Raw genomic sequence first — 15,652 nt, 5'->3', positions numbered from 1 at the left:
TTTTGAAATACCTGAATTACCCACACAAATTTAACATTCTTCTAATTCATCCATTGAATGTACCCAAAATACCCCCAACAATTTCAAACCACACAAATCTACGGTCAAACCCTAATCTTATTATCTATTTACATCTATATTATATTACACAACAAATCTCATTTTGTTGAATTTTTAAGTTTCAATATTCCACAATTCATCAAAACCACATTACATCAATAACTTGCACCTCTTGCCACCGCCACCATCACCTTCGCATCACGTGAGTACCCTTATAATCTTTCAAATGAATGTCTAACGTTTTGAAGTGGGGGAACTTGGTTTAATACTTTTATTACGAAGTGTAAAAATGGTTATGCATATAAAAATAGTTGGTTCGAATTGTGCTGCTAAGTGCTAACCCTCCAATTTCTTGTAATAGGTCTTGACAAAAAAGTTGATAAACTTGATAATGCGTAAGCCCATATAAATGAATGAAAGCCCAAACATACATGGGTATTGGAGTATTGGACCATTATAACACACGCGTCCATATTCCTGCCTCTCAAATTCTCAGAAATTCTTCTCCGACACCGCTAACCGAAATCCGTCGCCGCGCACAAATCAACAATCTGAATTAATGGCGTCTACTTTCTCCGGAGATGAAACGGCACCGTTTTTCGGCTTCCTCGGCGCGGCAGCTGCCCTAGTTTTCTCATGTAATTCTCAAACCCTAACCCTATATTTCCATTTTTCATCAAACTATACATACATGATAAAAATTTTTGATTGATGTATAGGTATGGGAGCTGCGTACGGAACAGCAAAGAGCGGGGTAGGTGTGGCATCGATGGGAGTGATGAGGCCGGAGCTGGTAATGAAATCGATAGTTCCGGTTGTTATGGCGGGAGTGTTAGGAATTTATGGATTGATTATAGCTGTTATAATAAGTACTGGAATTAATCCCAAGGCGAAATCGTATTATTTGTTTGATGGATATGCACATTTGTCATCTGGTCTTGCTTGTGGTCTTGCTGGATTATCCGCTGGAATGGCCATTGGTATCGTTGGCGACGCCGGTGTTAGGTAAAGTATTCGTTTGTGGTGTTTTATTGTTATTTTAGTGTGTTTTGTGTTTGATATTGAATTGTGTGATGCTTAGTTAGACTGTTATTAAGTGTAGCTTGAAGTTTTGTTGTTGTTGATTATGAGCGAACCTAATCTTTTGTCGACGTATAAGTAGACTCATTGTGGACATAGGTCTAGCATTTACTAGTTGTCAGTGAATTGGGTATCTAAGTTGAAGTTATGCTTCATTATAAACTACTCCATTGTAATCCAATAAGGATCTTCAGCAGCCGCAAGTTTATACAACTTCTAAATGTCTGTCTTTTGTATTCATTTAGTAGGGAGTTAACAAGAATTCCAATAGTGTTAAAGTTTGTTTTGAGCTAAATTAACAACGAAGATAAATTCATGAGCGTCAAACAGTGCTATGGCTGTTTTGTACGAGTAGTAGTTATCATCGAGGGTTGCCAGTTGCAAAACATTCTATAGTTCATTAGTTCTTCACAGATTGTCAAAGCATCCACCGATAAGATTAATGCATCACAGTTTGTTAGTAACGTTATAATAGTGCTTTTGTCACGTCCTTGTTAAATACTTGGACCTAGACTCGAATAGTGTGACAATACAAGTTTTCGTATACAAACAACAACAAAAGTATTATGAATAAGAGTAAGATTTATAAGAAAGATCCACAAGCAATATGGAAGTTAACAAGAATCAAGTAAGTTATTTCACATAATTAGTTTGGAGCTTTCAGGAGAGCTTTCAATGTCTTCGAGAAATTGACTACAATGTGGATTTTCTATCTTACGTGCAGATTTGATTGCCCCAAGCTCATTGTTTATTCTCTTTGAGTATAAGCTTCTTATATGAGGTGTAGCCCTTGAAGTAATCAAGAGATGCTTTAAGATGGTGCCTTGAGTTATATGCTATTATGACTTGAAGCATCAATACAGGCATATGTCATCTTCTAGTTTTTCCTCCTTTTGAATGTTAAGCACAAAAAGAAAAGTCATTGATAACGTAATGCACAGATGTTTCTGATATTTGAATAACGTTTCCGCTTCACTGTTTCAGAAACAACATTATAGATTCAACCTTTACAACTGTAGGACTTCAATACGAATGTGCAAGTGGTCTCTAACTGCAAATCTCCTTTTTCATATTCTTTTTTTTTCTTTTTTTTTTGTACAAGAGCAGAAGTACCCTAAGCTGAAAAATCCCTTAATATAGAATGCTGACAAAAATTGTGAAGCCCATGGTGATTTTAAACAGACAACTATACGTAGGTCATCATGTTGTTTTCAGCTAGCATATTTTTGTTGCTAAATCATCATGATCAGCATCAATATGAGCAGTGTTTAGAGTAATGTATTGAATATTGACCATTTGAATATATTACTTTCGCTCATCATTTATTTTCTATCCTATCAGTTGTGATCATAGATGCGATATATTAGGGACTGCAGCCCTCTTATACAGTTATACAGATGCACATATAAATGGTTGCTTGATGATACTTAATAACCGCATCTCTCCTGCTGAACAAATCAATACCTAGGCTCACTGGATGATGTTTTACTCAAGTCCCTATAGTTTTGACTTTTACAATTAGTAGTCCTCTTGTTTTTGGAAAACAAAAGGAGGTCTTTGGTACTGATATGGCTACTGATTAGTTGGTTGTCTATATTCATCACCAAGTTATTGAGACATTTTCTATATTTCTCCATAGAAGATGGGATGAGTGTAAGGGAAGGGGATAACTTTAGGGCTGCTTAATTATTTGGAAGTAGCATATCTTTTCATATCTATATATTGATCTGTCATACTCCATGTTTATGTTTTTTGTGGATTATGTGCGGTGATCTGTTGATCCATTGTTTACTAGTGAATACATACAAGTAGAGAGTAGGTGAAGATTTATTGATCTTATATCTTTATCAATGCAATCTCTTGGTGACAAGTAAAGTTGATTTTGGATTATACCTCATTGGAATGTGCGCTTTTTGCATCTAAGATTCTAAGTAAACATAGTTCAGGAGTTCACAATCTGATGCACATCATAATTATGACCCCAGCAGATTCTAAATCATGTAAGTTTGTCGCTTCTCAGTTCTCATGGCAAATGCTCATAAAAGTTTTATGATCTCTCTAGGGCAAATGCACAACAGCCAAAGCTTTTTGTTGGAATGATCCTTATTTTAATCTTTGCTGAAGCACTTGCGTTATATGGTCTCATTGTTGGCATCATCTTATCTTCCCGTGCTGGACAGTCCAGGGCCGACTAAGCTCTACAGTTTCTCATTTCTCAACATTTTATGAGGTTAGTTTCACCATATCAGAAGGGCTGATTCTTTAGTCAAAACTATGTTCCTCGGATCTTGGTCATGTTTTTAAATTGTTTGTTACTTACTATAGTGCAATCAACTTTTGCTCTCAAATAAAGCTTTGTGCTATCATTGTTTACTTACCTATATTGTATTATACATTCTTACATACATAAAGATGCAACTTTGTAGATTATTGATTGGTCGGGAACTGGCTTATTCTTTGTTTATGTTATCTGAACTTCTTTATGCTTGGCTAGATGCAGAACTGTACAAGTTTGTTATTACGTCCATTGCTCGGTAACTGGCCTGTTTTGTTGTTTATGTTATCTGTGCTTCTCTGTTCTCAAGCTAGAATTGGATTGTTACATAGTCGCATATCCAGTAACCACTAACCTCAACCCTTTGAGACAGTTAGGCCAATTTGGAAAACTGCTTCTAGATTTTGATTCACATAGAAATTCTGCAATTATAGCTTTAGTTAATGGGCGAGATTCAAATTCTCTCTGGTAGCATAGGCCAGTGTCTTTCGTCTTTGTGTGATAGCATATTGAAAACATGTGGTTTTAGTGATATGCTTTGTTTGCCTTGTATACATGTTGAAAAGAAGTTGTAGACGCTGAATATTCATTGCTTAGTGGTATTGTTTTGGGGAATTACACCCATCGATTAACATATGCCTCGGAAGGTTACCCATTTCAGCTCAAACAAGACCCGTGTACTCAATGCGTGTAAACCAATAGTACCAATTACCTGCAAGGGATTTTATAAGTGATCGTCTAACACGTAAAAACATACATGTACAAACTATTGAACTAATGGTATCAATGAAGCTTTCAGTTTAAGTTCATAACGACATTGATATATGAATTGGTTTGGCGCTTGCAAAAAGATACACCCCGGTCAAAGGATGAACCTTTTGCAGAGATTTTAACTTTTCAGAAAGTAAAAAGCTTTAACTTTTCAGAATGTTTAAAAGGTATTAAGAATTTAAAAAAATTCTAATCCACTACACGTTTTAAAAGCTTTTGTGGTTTTTATGCGAAAACCTTTACTGACATGGTCTTTTGGTGTCAAGGTCATCGTTTTGGGGTCTTGGCGTTTATGTATTATGTACTCGCTAACTTTTGGCTAGCATTTTCGGTGAAATAATAAGTTTTTGTTGGTCGTTCCAAAAAAAAAATGTAGAAAGACATACAGTATTCGTATTTCATTTGCTAACAAATTTGTTATGTGATAATAAAATGTGTCAGACGAAAAGGGATATAATCAAATTTATCACCAGATTCTCAATTTTAACCTTGGTTAGTCATTTTGAAAGTTAATTAATCATCTGAATTATTGTTCAAAAAATAAAAAATAAAAAAAATTAATCATCTGAATTGTCAACGGTTACTAAATTTGTGTAATTTATTTTGCATAATATATACCAACCTTATTTGAGCAACAACCTAACGTAAATATATGGTCATATTTATATGTTTTTCTTGCTAGCAGTTTTAAGCCATATTAACATATGAATACAAGTATCTTAATATATATTATAAACCAGTTGAACTAATGACTTATTAACTAATCAAATCGTTTAATTTTATCAAATTGACTATCGCTTATGTCATCATTTAGATTAACTATAAATTAAAAATCCTTATAACCATTATCCAAATATATTATTATATTATTATTTATTTTAATTTATAGAGAAGGTCTCATTGATTTACACTTTTTTGTATCTATCAATAATTTACACTTTTTAGCCCTCAATACTTAACTTATATTTATTTTTATTTTTAACCATAGACTTAAGAAGTATTTTTCTATATTTATTTTTAGTTATCAACTTGAGAAGTTTTATTTTTTTTTAGAACGACAGTATTTATATATATAATTTTTCAAAGTTACAATTGACACTTAAACCAATAATCCTAATTGTTATCAAAGAATATAAAAACAATCCCAATTGTTATCTAATTATTATAGGACAGGTGATTGAAAATAAACCTATTCGTGTTATGGCCCACTTCATGATCAAATACATAAATTTGAATGTCAAATACAAGATCACAAGTACTCGTATATTTTTATTTTAATTCTTAAGTATCTTTCATAATAATATCAGATTATGAGTATAATTGATTTCAAAAAGTTCTATAATAGGGAAATTATTGTAGCATATGTCATGTGGAATGACTACGGCAAACAATTCCATCAATATGTCTCAGCTAATAATGACAGTGACGAACCTGTGATTATTATACTATAACTTGCAAAGTATAACACTTAAAGCAGCATATCATCAAAATTTAAGCTTTTATGAATTAAATGTATGATGATCTAACATTGATAATATCATAAACCTTGTGTCCAATGTTGAACACAAGTCTATATATATATATATATATATATACCAAACCACAAAACGTCCATCTATGTTAAGAGAAGATTATGTGCAATAATTTCTTCCATCATAGATTTATTAGGATACGAAGAATGTTAAGTTGGAAGGAAACCAAGAGGTTGTTCTTCTTGAATTATGTTATTCTTGAATTATGTTATTAAGATATTTACTTCCAAAGTTATCATTTTTCATGTGAGTAATTGTGTGACACATGCTATGTTAACTTTGATTGTTACGAATGTCTTTCTAATCGCATCAATAGACAGAAATTGTTTTTAAGAAGAAACACGATGGTTAAAATAGTCATTACCATATTTAAAAATAATAACTAATTGGTTTAAATATTTAAATATCATTAAAGTTATTGAATTGGATATATATGATATTTTAGATTTTTAAAGAGGGGAAATTTGATATTACTTATTTAAGTTCGGTATATATGATTGTAACACCCCGACAGCGGCGGAAAACTCGGGATGTAAGATAAAGCACACGCGCACATGGATGTTACATAGGAATACTAAATGAGTGCTTAGAATAAACATAAATAGTCAATTTCACAACCAAACAAGCATAGTAGTGGCTATTACACATAAGTTCAACAAAGGTGACCAAATCAAGTATGAAAAGTCCCACGCAGGGGATACGATTGGGCATATTGCCACCAACCCCAAATAACAAGCATGCAAACTCCAACCCTAAATCCTGAAGTCTGCTAATAGTCCCATGCTACCATTCCTAGCCACGATTAGCCTGGTTACCTGAAAGGAATACTTAAAAGAGTCAACACAAAGGTTGGTGAGTTCGTAGGTTTGAGTATAAACAAGTAGTATAAAAACATTTTATACCGCCAATAGATCTCAAGTATTAAGTAGTATGTAGTGGCTAGTGACCAACTTGCACATAAGTAAGCGAGCACACACAATCCTCGATAGGACCGGCTAATAGTATCAATAGAGCACACACAATCCTCAATAGGACCGGCTAATAGTATCAATAGAGCACACACAATCCTCGATAGGACCGGCTAATAGTATCAATAGAGCACACACAATCCTCAATAGGACCGGCTAATAGTATCAATAGAGCACACACAATCCTCAATAGGACCGGCTAATAGTATCAATAGAGCACACACAAACCTCAATAGGACCGGCTAATAGTATCAATAGAGCACACACAAACCTCAATAGGACCGGCTAATAGTATCAATAGAGCACACACAATCCTCAATAGGACCGGCTAATAGTATCAATAGAGCACACACAATCCTCAATAGGACCGGCTAATAGTATCAATAGAGCACACACAATCCTCAATAGGACCGGCTAATAGTATCAAGTAGTCAAATAGCCAAAGAGTAGTAAAAGTAGTTACGGCATGTATAAAAGCTTAAGTAGTATTCCTTTCACCCCGAAATAAGTAAAGAAAAAGGGGCTACGAAGACTCACAGTGATCTGCTACAAACGTAGTTTCTACAAGCACAGGGTATAAGCACTGATACGGTAAAATATATCTACTCGAATCCAAGTATGTCTTGATGTCAACCTAATCACAAACCATTGAGTATAGATGGATACATGTATTAGTTCTCGTGATTATTTATTCACTAAGTGTCCTTGATGTACTGATGATTTGGATCACTAAAGATCTTTAAACGTTTGACTCAACAGTGTTTTTCATACACTAGACTCGTAATGAACGTCTTTGAACTCGCACTTTGATAAACAAGATCGAATATGTCTTGATTTTACCTTAATTAGGGTTTCCTTGTACATGATAGACTTGGATTACAACTAAGTATAAAACCTGATTTCTACAACTAACGAAAATAGGGTTTAAATTCGTAAGGTGTAGCTGAACGAAGATTAAATTCGTAAGGTGTATCTGAACGAAGATTAAATTCGTAAGGTGTATCTGAACGAAGATAGACCTTAAGTTCGTAAGGTGTATCTGAACGAAGATAGACCTTAAATTCGTTTGAGGACTTAAGTTTGCTAAGTTCGTTTTGAAGCTTAACTTCGTTTTGGAAGACTTAAATTCGTTTCCAGGATACTAAATTCGTTTTAAGTGTTTTTAGGACGAATTTGGGACTGTTCAAACAAAAACGAGGGTTTTGAAGATTAAAACATGTTTACGACCCAAATTTGATCACGAAAAGGTTACTAAACACTTTTAGACACAAACCCACTAACTTTTAACACGATTTTTACACCAAAAATGGACCAAATCATCAAGAACATACACTTGAAAAGTAAGCTTTTATTTTGATGAAAATCTCAAAACTTGTTGTCATTACCTGAAAATCGATACTAGAAATATGTTTTGATTATCACAAGGAAGCTAAAAATGCAAGAAATCTTGGTTTAACAACTCAAAATCAAATGATGAATTTTTGTGGGTGAAGATGGTGAAGGTATGTGTGTGTTTTTAGAGAGAGAGAGGTGAGATGAGATGAAAATGGAGAAGAAGTGGAGAAATTGGGTTTTCTAACCCTTTTATAGTTTTCCCTTAATTTATGATTCTAATAATTGTAGGGTCTAAATGAAACATTTTCAGACTAGAATTTCTTGAACACAATCGCTTACGTCTTGAAACCTAACATTCTTATCACAATAGACCATAGACGCGTCTTATAATTTAAGATTTAAGAGTGAATAGACCTTCACGTGAGCACATGTTCGAAACTAGAACATATTATGGATTTATTTAAATTATTTCTAAGGCGGTTGTTACAATGATATATATATGTTTTAAGGAGGGAAAATATGAAATTCACTCTAATAATATATGTGATTGTGAAAACCTTGTGTGATTATTTGTTCTACCAAATTGAACCAAGCCTAAGGCAATAAATATTGTTACACCCGGAAAGAAAATTTGTTGTAATATTATAGTGTCGGTCGCTCTTTATAGAAACTCGCTTCTAACCCACGTCTAACACTATTCATCAGTTTCTCTTTCTTCTAAACACACCAAGACACACCCCTCCTTATAACCCCTACTTATAACCCACTTCTAACACTCTTTCTCTTCTAAACGTGCGTCCAAATCTGAAAGCAACCGCCGGACGCAGATGCTGCTACTAAGGTCTTCATGGTGGGTGGCGTCGGACGCGAGGCAAACGTGGAGGAGAAGTGCTATAAGGATCGACCTTATTGCAATGTAGGTTTCATGGTGTCGTTTTTTCTTTTCTTTATATTTTAAAAAATATGGGACCTTAAATTATGTTAGGATAAGGGCTAAAAAAGGCAGCTGGTATCCCGATCATTTTTTTGGTAATTAAATCAGACTATTTGCAGTGATTATCGCTGCAAATAGTGGTGTTTTTGTCCATATCCAACTATTTGTAGCGATTACTGACAGGGAGCCCACTGTTTTTTGCCAGATTTGTCATTACAAACAGGGGGTCCGCACTATTTGCAGCGGCTATCGCTGCAAATAGTAAGTGTTGTCGAAATACCAAAAAAAGCTTGATTGGGATATGAATCCCACTAAAAAAGGATCATTATATTAAAAAGTTTAGGTTCGTACGAAGACAAATTAGTAGGGACATCTCCAGAAAAAAGAAAAAGAAATTAATAGGGTTTTATAGGTTACCATGTAATACTGATCGCATACAATTCAACACGATGGATCTAAGCTCATTTTCTTCATGTATAATTATAAAAGGAAAATGATTCATTAACATTAGCCTAAAATTTTTTTTTAAATAATTATATTTCACTTAATCTTTATTTTAATTTCCTAGAATTTTCACATATCATCATCCAATTAAAAAGATTTTTATGTTAATAAATTAAGAGAATTAATCATTCCCCTTAAACATTTTGAAAATCTACAAATGTGTATCAAGAAAATTAGATATTAACACATTGTTGAAATGCCTTTAGCTTTTAACTTTTTCATGTCACATAAGTTCATAAGTTCAAAATTAGATGTTTATTGTGATTCAAAGGCATTGTAGGTCTTTTTTTATTTTTTAGAAAACTTTTAATAAATCTATGATTGGAGAACTAATATCGGTAGTAAATGCTCCTTATTTGTACCCATGTTTTTATTTTATTTTCTCTATTTTTTTTAATCGTAAACGAAATATGTTATATCAAAACACTAGCAAGGAATTTGTTTAAGAGATCCCTCCTGGATTGGTAATAACCAGTTGACTTGTAATCCTTCTCATACTTTAGAGTATATATAAATAATTTTTTAGCAGAGTATTTAAACGTTTAACTTTACTTTTGTATGAAAAAAGAAGAAAAAAAGAAAAGTAAATGGTCTTGAATGTCATTTAACTCTTTTAGCAATTTGATGAGCATAAATGATAATTTATGAGATATAAATATTGGAAGAAGACTATGACCCAGTTGAAACAAATGCGTTGGGTTTCCAAGAATCAAATATGATTTTTTATTCAATTTTATTACATCAATAATCACCAACGACAAAATTATCATGTGTTTCTAAGCAGTACTGCATTTGTTGCGTAACGGCTGCTTTGCTGCAAATAATTTTCTTATGTACTTCTCTAATATTAATTTCGAATAATCATTTGACAAAATAATTCGATCGCACTTTCTAATTCATGTTGAAACCCCTAAATTGATTTATAGATACTTCTAATTCTAATTTATGCCAAGTGATACGTTAAAGGATTTTTCGAGTGGAGGTATTAGTTAAACTAAAAGCTACTACCAAAACTTTATTACATCTTTCTTTATTTTATCATTTATTTAGTATTACCAAAGAAACATGTCATTGGAGCGTACATTTGTCAAAACAAATGCATACACCTTTTGAAAAAACAAATGTAGAAAATGACACTTGGTCGCTAACAAATGAAAGTACATTTATTTCAAAACGCTTCAGAAAATGACAATTGATAACACATTTGTTTGATGTGCTTTACATATTTCAGCAATAAAATTTCTTTAGACCAATATTTCGTTCGTACACACTTGGAAATTGCATGTTCAACATAATGTTGCTTCTTCACGAGACCTACCAAAACATTTTTATATGGATACATTAAATGGGCTTACGCATATTTCTTGAAACTCAACTAAGAAAATAAATTATTCCAAATTCTTACAAGAATTTAAATAGGTTTAGTTTTACTCGGAAAATAGTCAAACACTACATGAAAATGACTGTTAAGAGCGCAAATCAAAGCCAAATTTTTTAATATGCATTACAGATTCACAGCTAAGATTTTTATCAATATAAAACTATCTTAAAAAATTTAATATAGATTTTGGTGGGAACAAATAATAATTGAATAAGAATAGTACTACTAGTAGTGTGATACTGTGATGCATTAACGGCTCTATTGTCAGGACCCCCACTGACCACCATGTGATGAGTATTATACACACTTGTGATGTACACTTTCCCTTAACTTTTACTCGCCGGAATTCCTTTCTCCGGCGCCGGCACGGCGAATGTAAAGTACAACAATGACATGAAATATACTAAGTAAACTTGAAACACTAAAATGACAGATATTTAATACCAAACTCCTGAACTAAAAGTACTACAATAAAATCATTGGAAAACATCAATAGAAATTAATGTTTTTAAAAAAAAAACTAACTCTGGTTATTTTCGGGTCAATGCGGACCCGGGTCTCTAAGCAGGGGAGGGTTGAGAGGTGGGGTCAGCTGATGATGGTATATCAGGGCCGACCCGGCATCCTTCCAACATGAATACAATGTCTGCCATTGTGGGTCGGTCCTGTGGATCGGGCGCTGTACAAAGCAACCCTACCTTAACACCTAGCAAAAACTCTTCCCATTCGGATGATTCAGGATCTAACTCAAGCAACCCGGGTTCCAAAAGCTCGGAAACTTGGCCTCTTTGTAATTGTCTTTTGACCCATTTGACAATGTCTTCATCTTGTGTGAACATTACTGGCTTCTTCCCGGTTAACAGCTCGAGCAACACTATGCCAAAACTGTAGACGTCTGATTCCTTTGTGACTTCACTGGTTAGTATTGCTTCAGGTGATACGTAGCCCAATGTCCCGACTGTACCAGAAGTGGAAGTGGCAGCTTCTGGTGACCGGATAGTTGCGAGAGGAGTTAGCCCGAATTCAGATACATGGGCTTCAAAATCGGCATCAAAGAGTACATTTTGGGGCTTGATATCTCCATGAACCATGGTGGTCGAATGAAGGAAAGCAAGCCCACGAGCAATGCCAAGGGCGATCAAATGCCTCATGGGCCAATTCAAAACATGGCCATCTTGGTGCGAAGCCTCTTGTAACAGTGTCGCAAGGTTTCCATTTGGCATGTAGTCATATACTAGCAGCCTTAGGTCAGGTGGCCCTGCATAATACCCACGAAGAACGGTCAAATTCCTGTGACGAACTTTCCCAAGCAATTCAGCTTCCTTTTTAAACATGTTCTCTTCAAGCAGCCCGTTTTGCAGCCTACGTATAGACAACACCATCCCATCATTATAACATGCTTTGAAGATCAACCCAAACCGTGTTCTACTCAAAACATTTTCTTCATCAAATTGTCGGGTTGCTTCAAGGGTTTCAGCCAAAGTGATCTTGTTGTTGAACATTACAAGCTTTGGGCCTCCATTTTCACCACTACTTCGAGTACCCGAACTTCGTTGAGGACTAGTTCTCTTTTTTTCCCCTGCTTTTGCCCTTTCTATGATCCTTTTCCGCCATTTAAAGAAACTGTATGTGTAGAAACAACAGCATACGGACATGAAAATAGCTCCTGTAGCAGCTGCAACAATCAACCAAATCGTTCTTTTTCTACTACCGCTACTTTCCCCCTCGCATTTTCTGTTCAATGGCTTCCCACATAAACCATTATTACCATCAAAAAGAGATTCATTGTCGAATCTAGAAGCCAATGGTTCTGGTATTTCCCCTTGGAGGTTATTGCTAGACACATTCAAATACATCAAGCTTGGAATGGCTGTAAGATTTGCCGGGATCTCACCATCCAAACTATTTGAACTAAGGTCAAGTGAAGTGAGGTTTGACAAATAGGATAAAGACTCTGGAATCTGACCAGAAAGATTGTTCTTACTCAAATTGAGTTCGGTCAAATGAGATAGCCTTGATACATCATATGGAATTCGCCCACTTAAACCATTTGAACCAAGATCAAGAACCTGAAGTTGGGAACAATTGCCAATCTCTGGTGGGATCTTACCAGACACATTGTTATTTGACAAAGACAGAGCAACTAATGACTTAAGATAGCTAAAAGTTGAAGGAATGTGACCAGAAAACAAATTCGAAGAAAGATTCAAGTAACGCAAACCTAATAAGCTGCTGAAACCTTCAGGAACATCACCGGAAAACGAATTCTCTTGCAAAGCAACCACTTGCAAATTAGGCAAACCAAAAAGATCCAACGGCAACTCTCCGGTGAGATTCTGTCTACTTAAATCAAGAGCAGTCAACTTATAAAGACTCCCAATACTTCCCGGAATCTTACCAGAAAACACATTCCCACTCAAGTTCAAAACCGATAACCCTTTCAAATTCCCAATAGTAACCGGTATCTCACCAGAAAACCGGTTTCCCTCAAGGTCCAACATTGTAAGATTGCTCATAGACATAATCTCTTCAGGCAAACTTCCAGCAAGACTATTATCTCTTAAGCTCAAAGTTTCGAGCTCTACAAGGCCACTAAAGCTCGAAGGAATGCTACCATTAAACCGATTTCCACCCAAATACAACATCTTAAGCCCTTTTAACTCACTCAAAAACTTAGGAATCTCACCAGTAAACAAATTCCCTTCAAGATTCAAAACTTTCAAATTACTTATCTGCATAATCTCACTAGGAAACAAACCAGTTAACGAATTATTCGCTAACTTCAACTCCTCCAACCGCTTCAAGTTCCCAATCTCACTCGGAATCCTACCCGAAAAATGATTACCAGAAAGATCTAAATCAGTCAATGTAGATACATTACTTAACCACAAAGGAAACTTTCCTTCAATCTGATTGTTCTGTACATCCACCACTTCTAGAACACTATCACAATTTCTATCTGGCTTTACTAAACCTGTAAATGCATTAAACCCTAACCGAACATTCCGAATATTATTAGCTGGTTTATCACTACAAAAAATCGAATCAGGAATCATACCAGTAAGATTGTTATGAGCTAGTGAAATCACTTCTAGCTTTGGGAGCGAGCCTATTCCCGAAGGAATAACTCCTCCTATTGCGTTACCGTCCGCGCTGAAATGAACTAACGCAGTACAGTTAGCTAGCGCGGACGGTAACGTCCCTTGTAAGTTATTATTATCAAGCCACAAAAACTGTAAATTCTGTAACGCTCCGTATTTCTCGGGAATCGCTCCTGTAAATCGATTATATGAAAAATTCAACACTTGAATCTCTTGCAAAAAATTATCTGACGGTAGTTCACCGGATAACGAGTTGGAGGACACGTCGAAATACCGTAAACTTACAGGTAAGTTATACGGAACGTGGCCGGAAATATTGTTTCCGGCCACATTCAATATCACTAGTCCGTTTAGACTAGAGATATTATCCGGAATTGTTCCGGATAAAGAGTTGTACTGAAGAAAAACATATTGTAACAAAGTACATTTTGTTACAATAGATGACGGAATGCTTCCGTTGAAACTATTGGACCTGAGGCTTAACCTACGCAACATGCGCAGGTTAGCAAGTTTGTCTGAAAGTGGACCATGTAACTGAAGCCGTGGAAGTCGGATGTCAGTTACATGGCCGTCTTTCGAACAAACAATGCCTCGCCAGTCACATGGAGCCGACAGCGTTGAGTCGGTCCAGCTGGCAAGTGCATTTAGCGGATCTTGTAGGTTGTTTTTGAAGTGTGTGAGTGCTTCGATTTCGGAACGGTCGGCGTATGTTAGTGAAATGGTGCACAGTAAGAAAATGATCAGAAATGAGGGAGTAATTTGTGTTGTCATTGTGAGAAATGAAGAAGAAAAAATAAAATGTAACTGAAGAAAAAGAAGTTTAGCCGGAGAAACGGAATGGGGACAGCATATTTTGCGCCACTGTGCGCATTGCACACTTTGTTTATGCTTTCTCTCTCACACACAGTAGGTCTAGCTTTTGATTATAAAAAAATGAAAGTATATCACACAGATATAGAGAGACAAATAAGTGCTTGACTCAACACTAGTTAAAACTAGTTTCTTTTGTTTTCTCTCTCTATACTAGTATATATTTACGCCTTTCTTCATTTTCACATTCACAAGTTCTTTTTTTAAAACTTTTTCTATATTTTTCATAAATTTGGGTTTTGTGACAATGCGCGCAATGCAGTGGGGAATAAGAAAAAAAAGACGATGATTTGTGGGGCGGCGGCGATGAGAAAAAGAAAAAAAAATAAGTCGGCGGCGGTGGATGGTGGTTTGATGGTGGTTTTTGGGGCGGTGGTGGATGGTGTTTATGGGGGGATAGTGTACATAGAAGGTGGATTGCGGCGGTGGATGATGGTATTTGGGGCGGTGGTGGATGGTGTTTATGGGGGGAGAAAATCAGAGAAGGGGGAGGGAGAGAAAATCGGAAATCGGATGAACGTATTTGTGTGTAATGAGCGTGATGGAAAAAAAATAGGGTAATGTAAATTAGAATGGCATAAAAGACATTTTAAAGATAGATGTGTTAAAAGAGAGGTTGGATAGTTTGCTTATTAAGGGAGTATAGATAAATAATAATAATTCAAAAAATTTGTTTCACCTATACGATAATTATAAAAATGTAACTGAAAATATAATCACTCATCATTAAATTTTTTAACGGTTATATCTACTTCTTCTAAATTTTCTTGAAAAAAGAGTACCCGGCGTTCATCTCCTAAACTTTTTTTGACATTTCCTTGAGATTAGTTTATAGAAAATA

At 35.1% G+C, this 15,652-nt stretch overlaps 2 protein-coding genes across 2 annotated transcripts; one reads left to right on the top strand and one right to left on the bottom strand.

Moving 5' to 3' along the window:
* The first annotated feature begins 510 nt into the window (after positions 1-510).
* On the top strand, positions 511-3,570 carry LOC122588727 (V-type proton ATPase 16 kDa proteolipid subunit-like). The gene is made up of 3 exons (XM_043760900.1): positions 511-698; positions 780-1,065; positions 3,203-3,570. Exons 1-3 carry the CDS (start codon positions 620-622, stop codon positions 3,333-3,335), a joined length of 498 nt encoding a protein of 165 aa, XP_043616835.1. The 5' UTR covers positions 511-619; the 3' UTR covers positions 3,336-3,570.
* A 7,687-nt stretch (positions 3,571-11,257) lies between these two features.
* On the bottom strand, positions 11,258-14,881 carry LOC122587374 (probable LRR receptor-like serine/threonine-protein kinase At4g36180). Its single transcript, XM_043759522.1, has one exon. The coding sequence runs from the start codon at positions 14,710-14,712 to the stop codon at positions 11,401-11,403; it is 3,312 nt and encodes a 1,103-aa protein (XP_043615457.1). The 5' UTR covers positions 14,713-14,881; the 3' UTR covers positions 11,258-11,400.
* Between the last annotated feature and the right edge of the window lie 771 nt (positions 14,882-15,652).

Source organism: Erigeron canadensis, chromosome 2, assembly GCF_010389155.1.
Source record: "Erigeron canadensis isolate Cc75 chromosome 2, C_canadensis_v1, whole genome shotgun sequence".
Lineage (NCBI taxonomy): Eukaryota > Viridiplantae > Streptophyta > Magnoliopsida > Asterales > Asteraceae > Erigeron > Erigeron canadensis.
The sequence above is the reverse complement of the archived record's forward strand: the minus strand, read 5'-3'. Positions and strand labels throughout refer to the sequence as shown.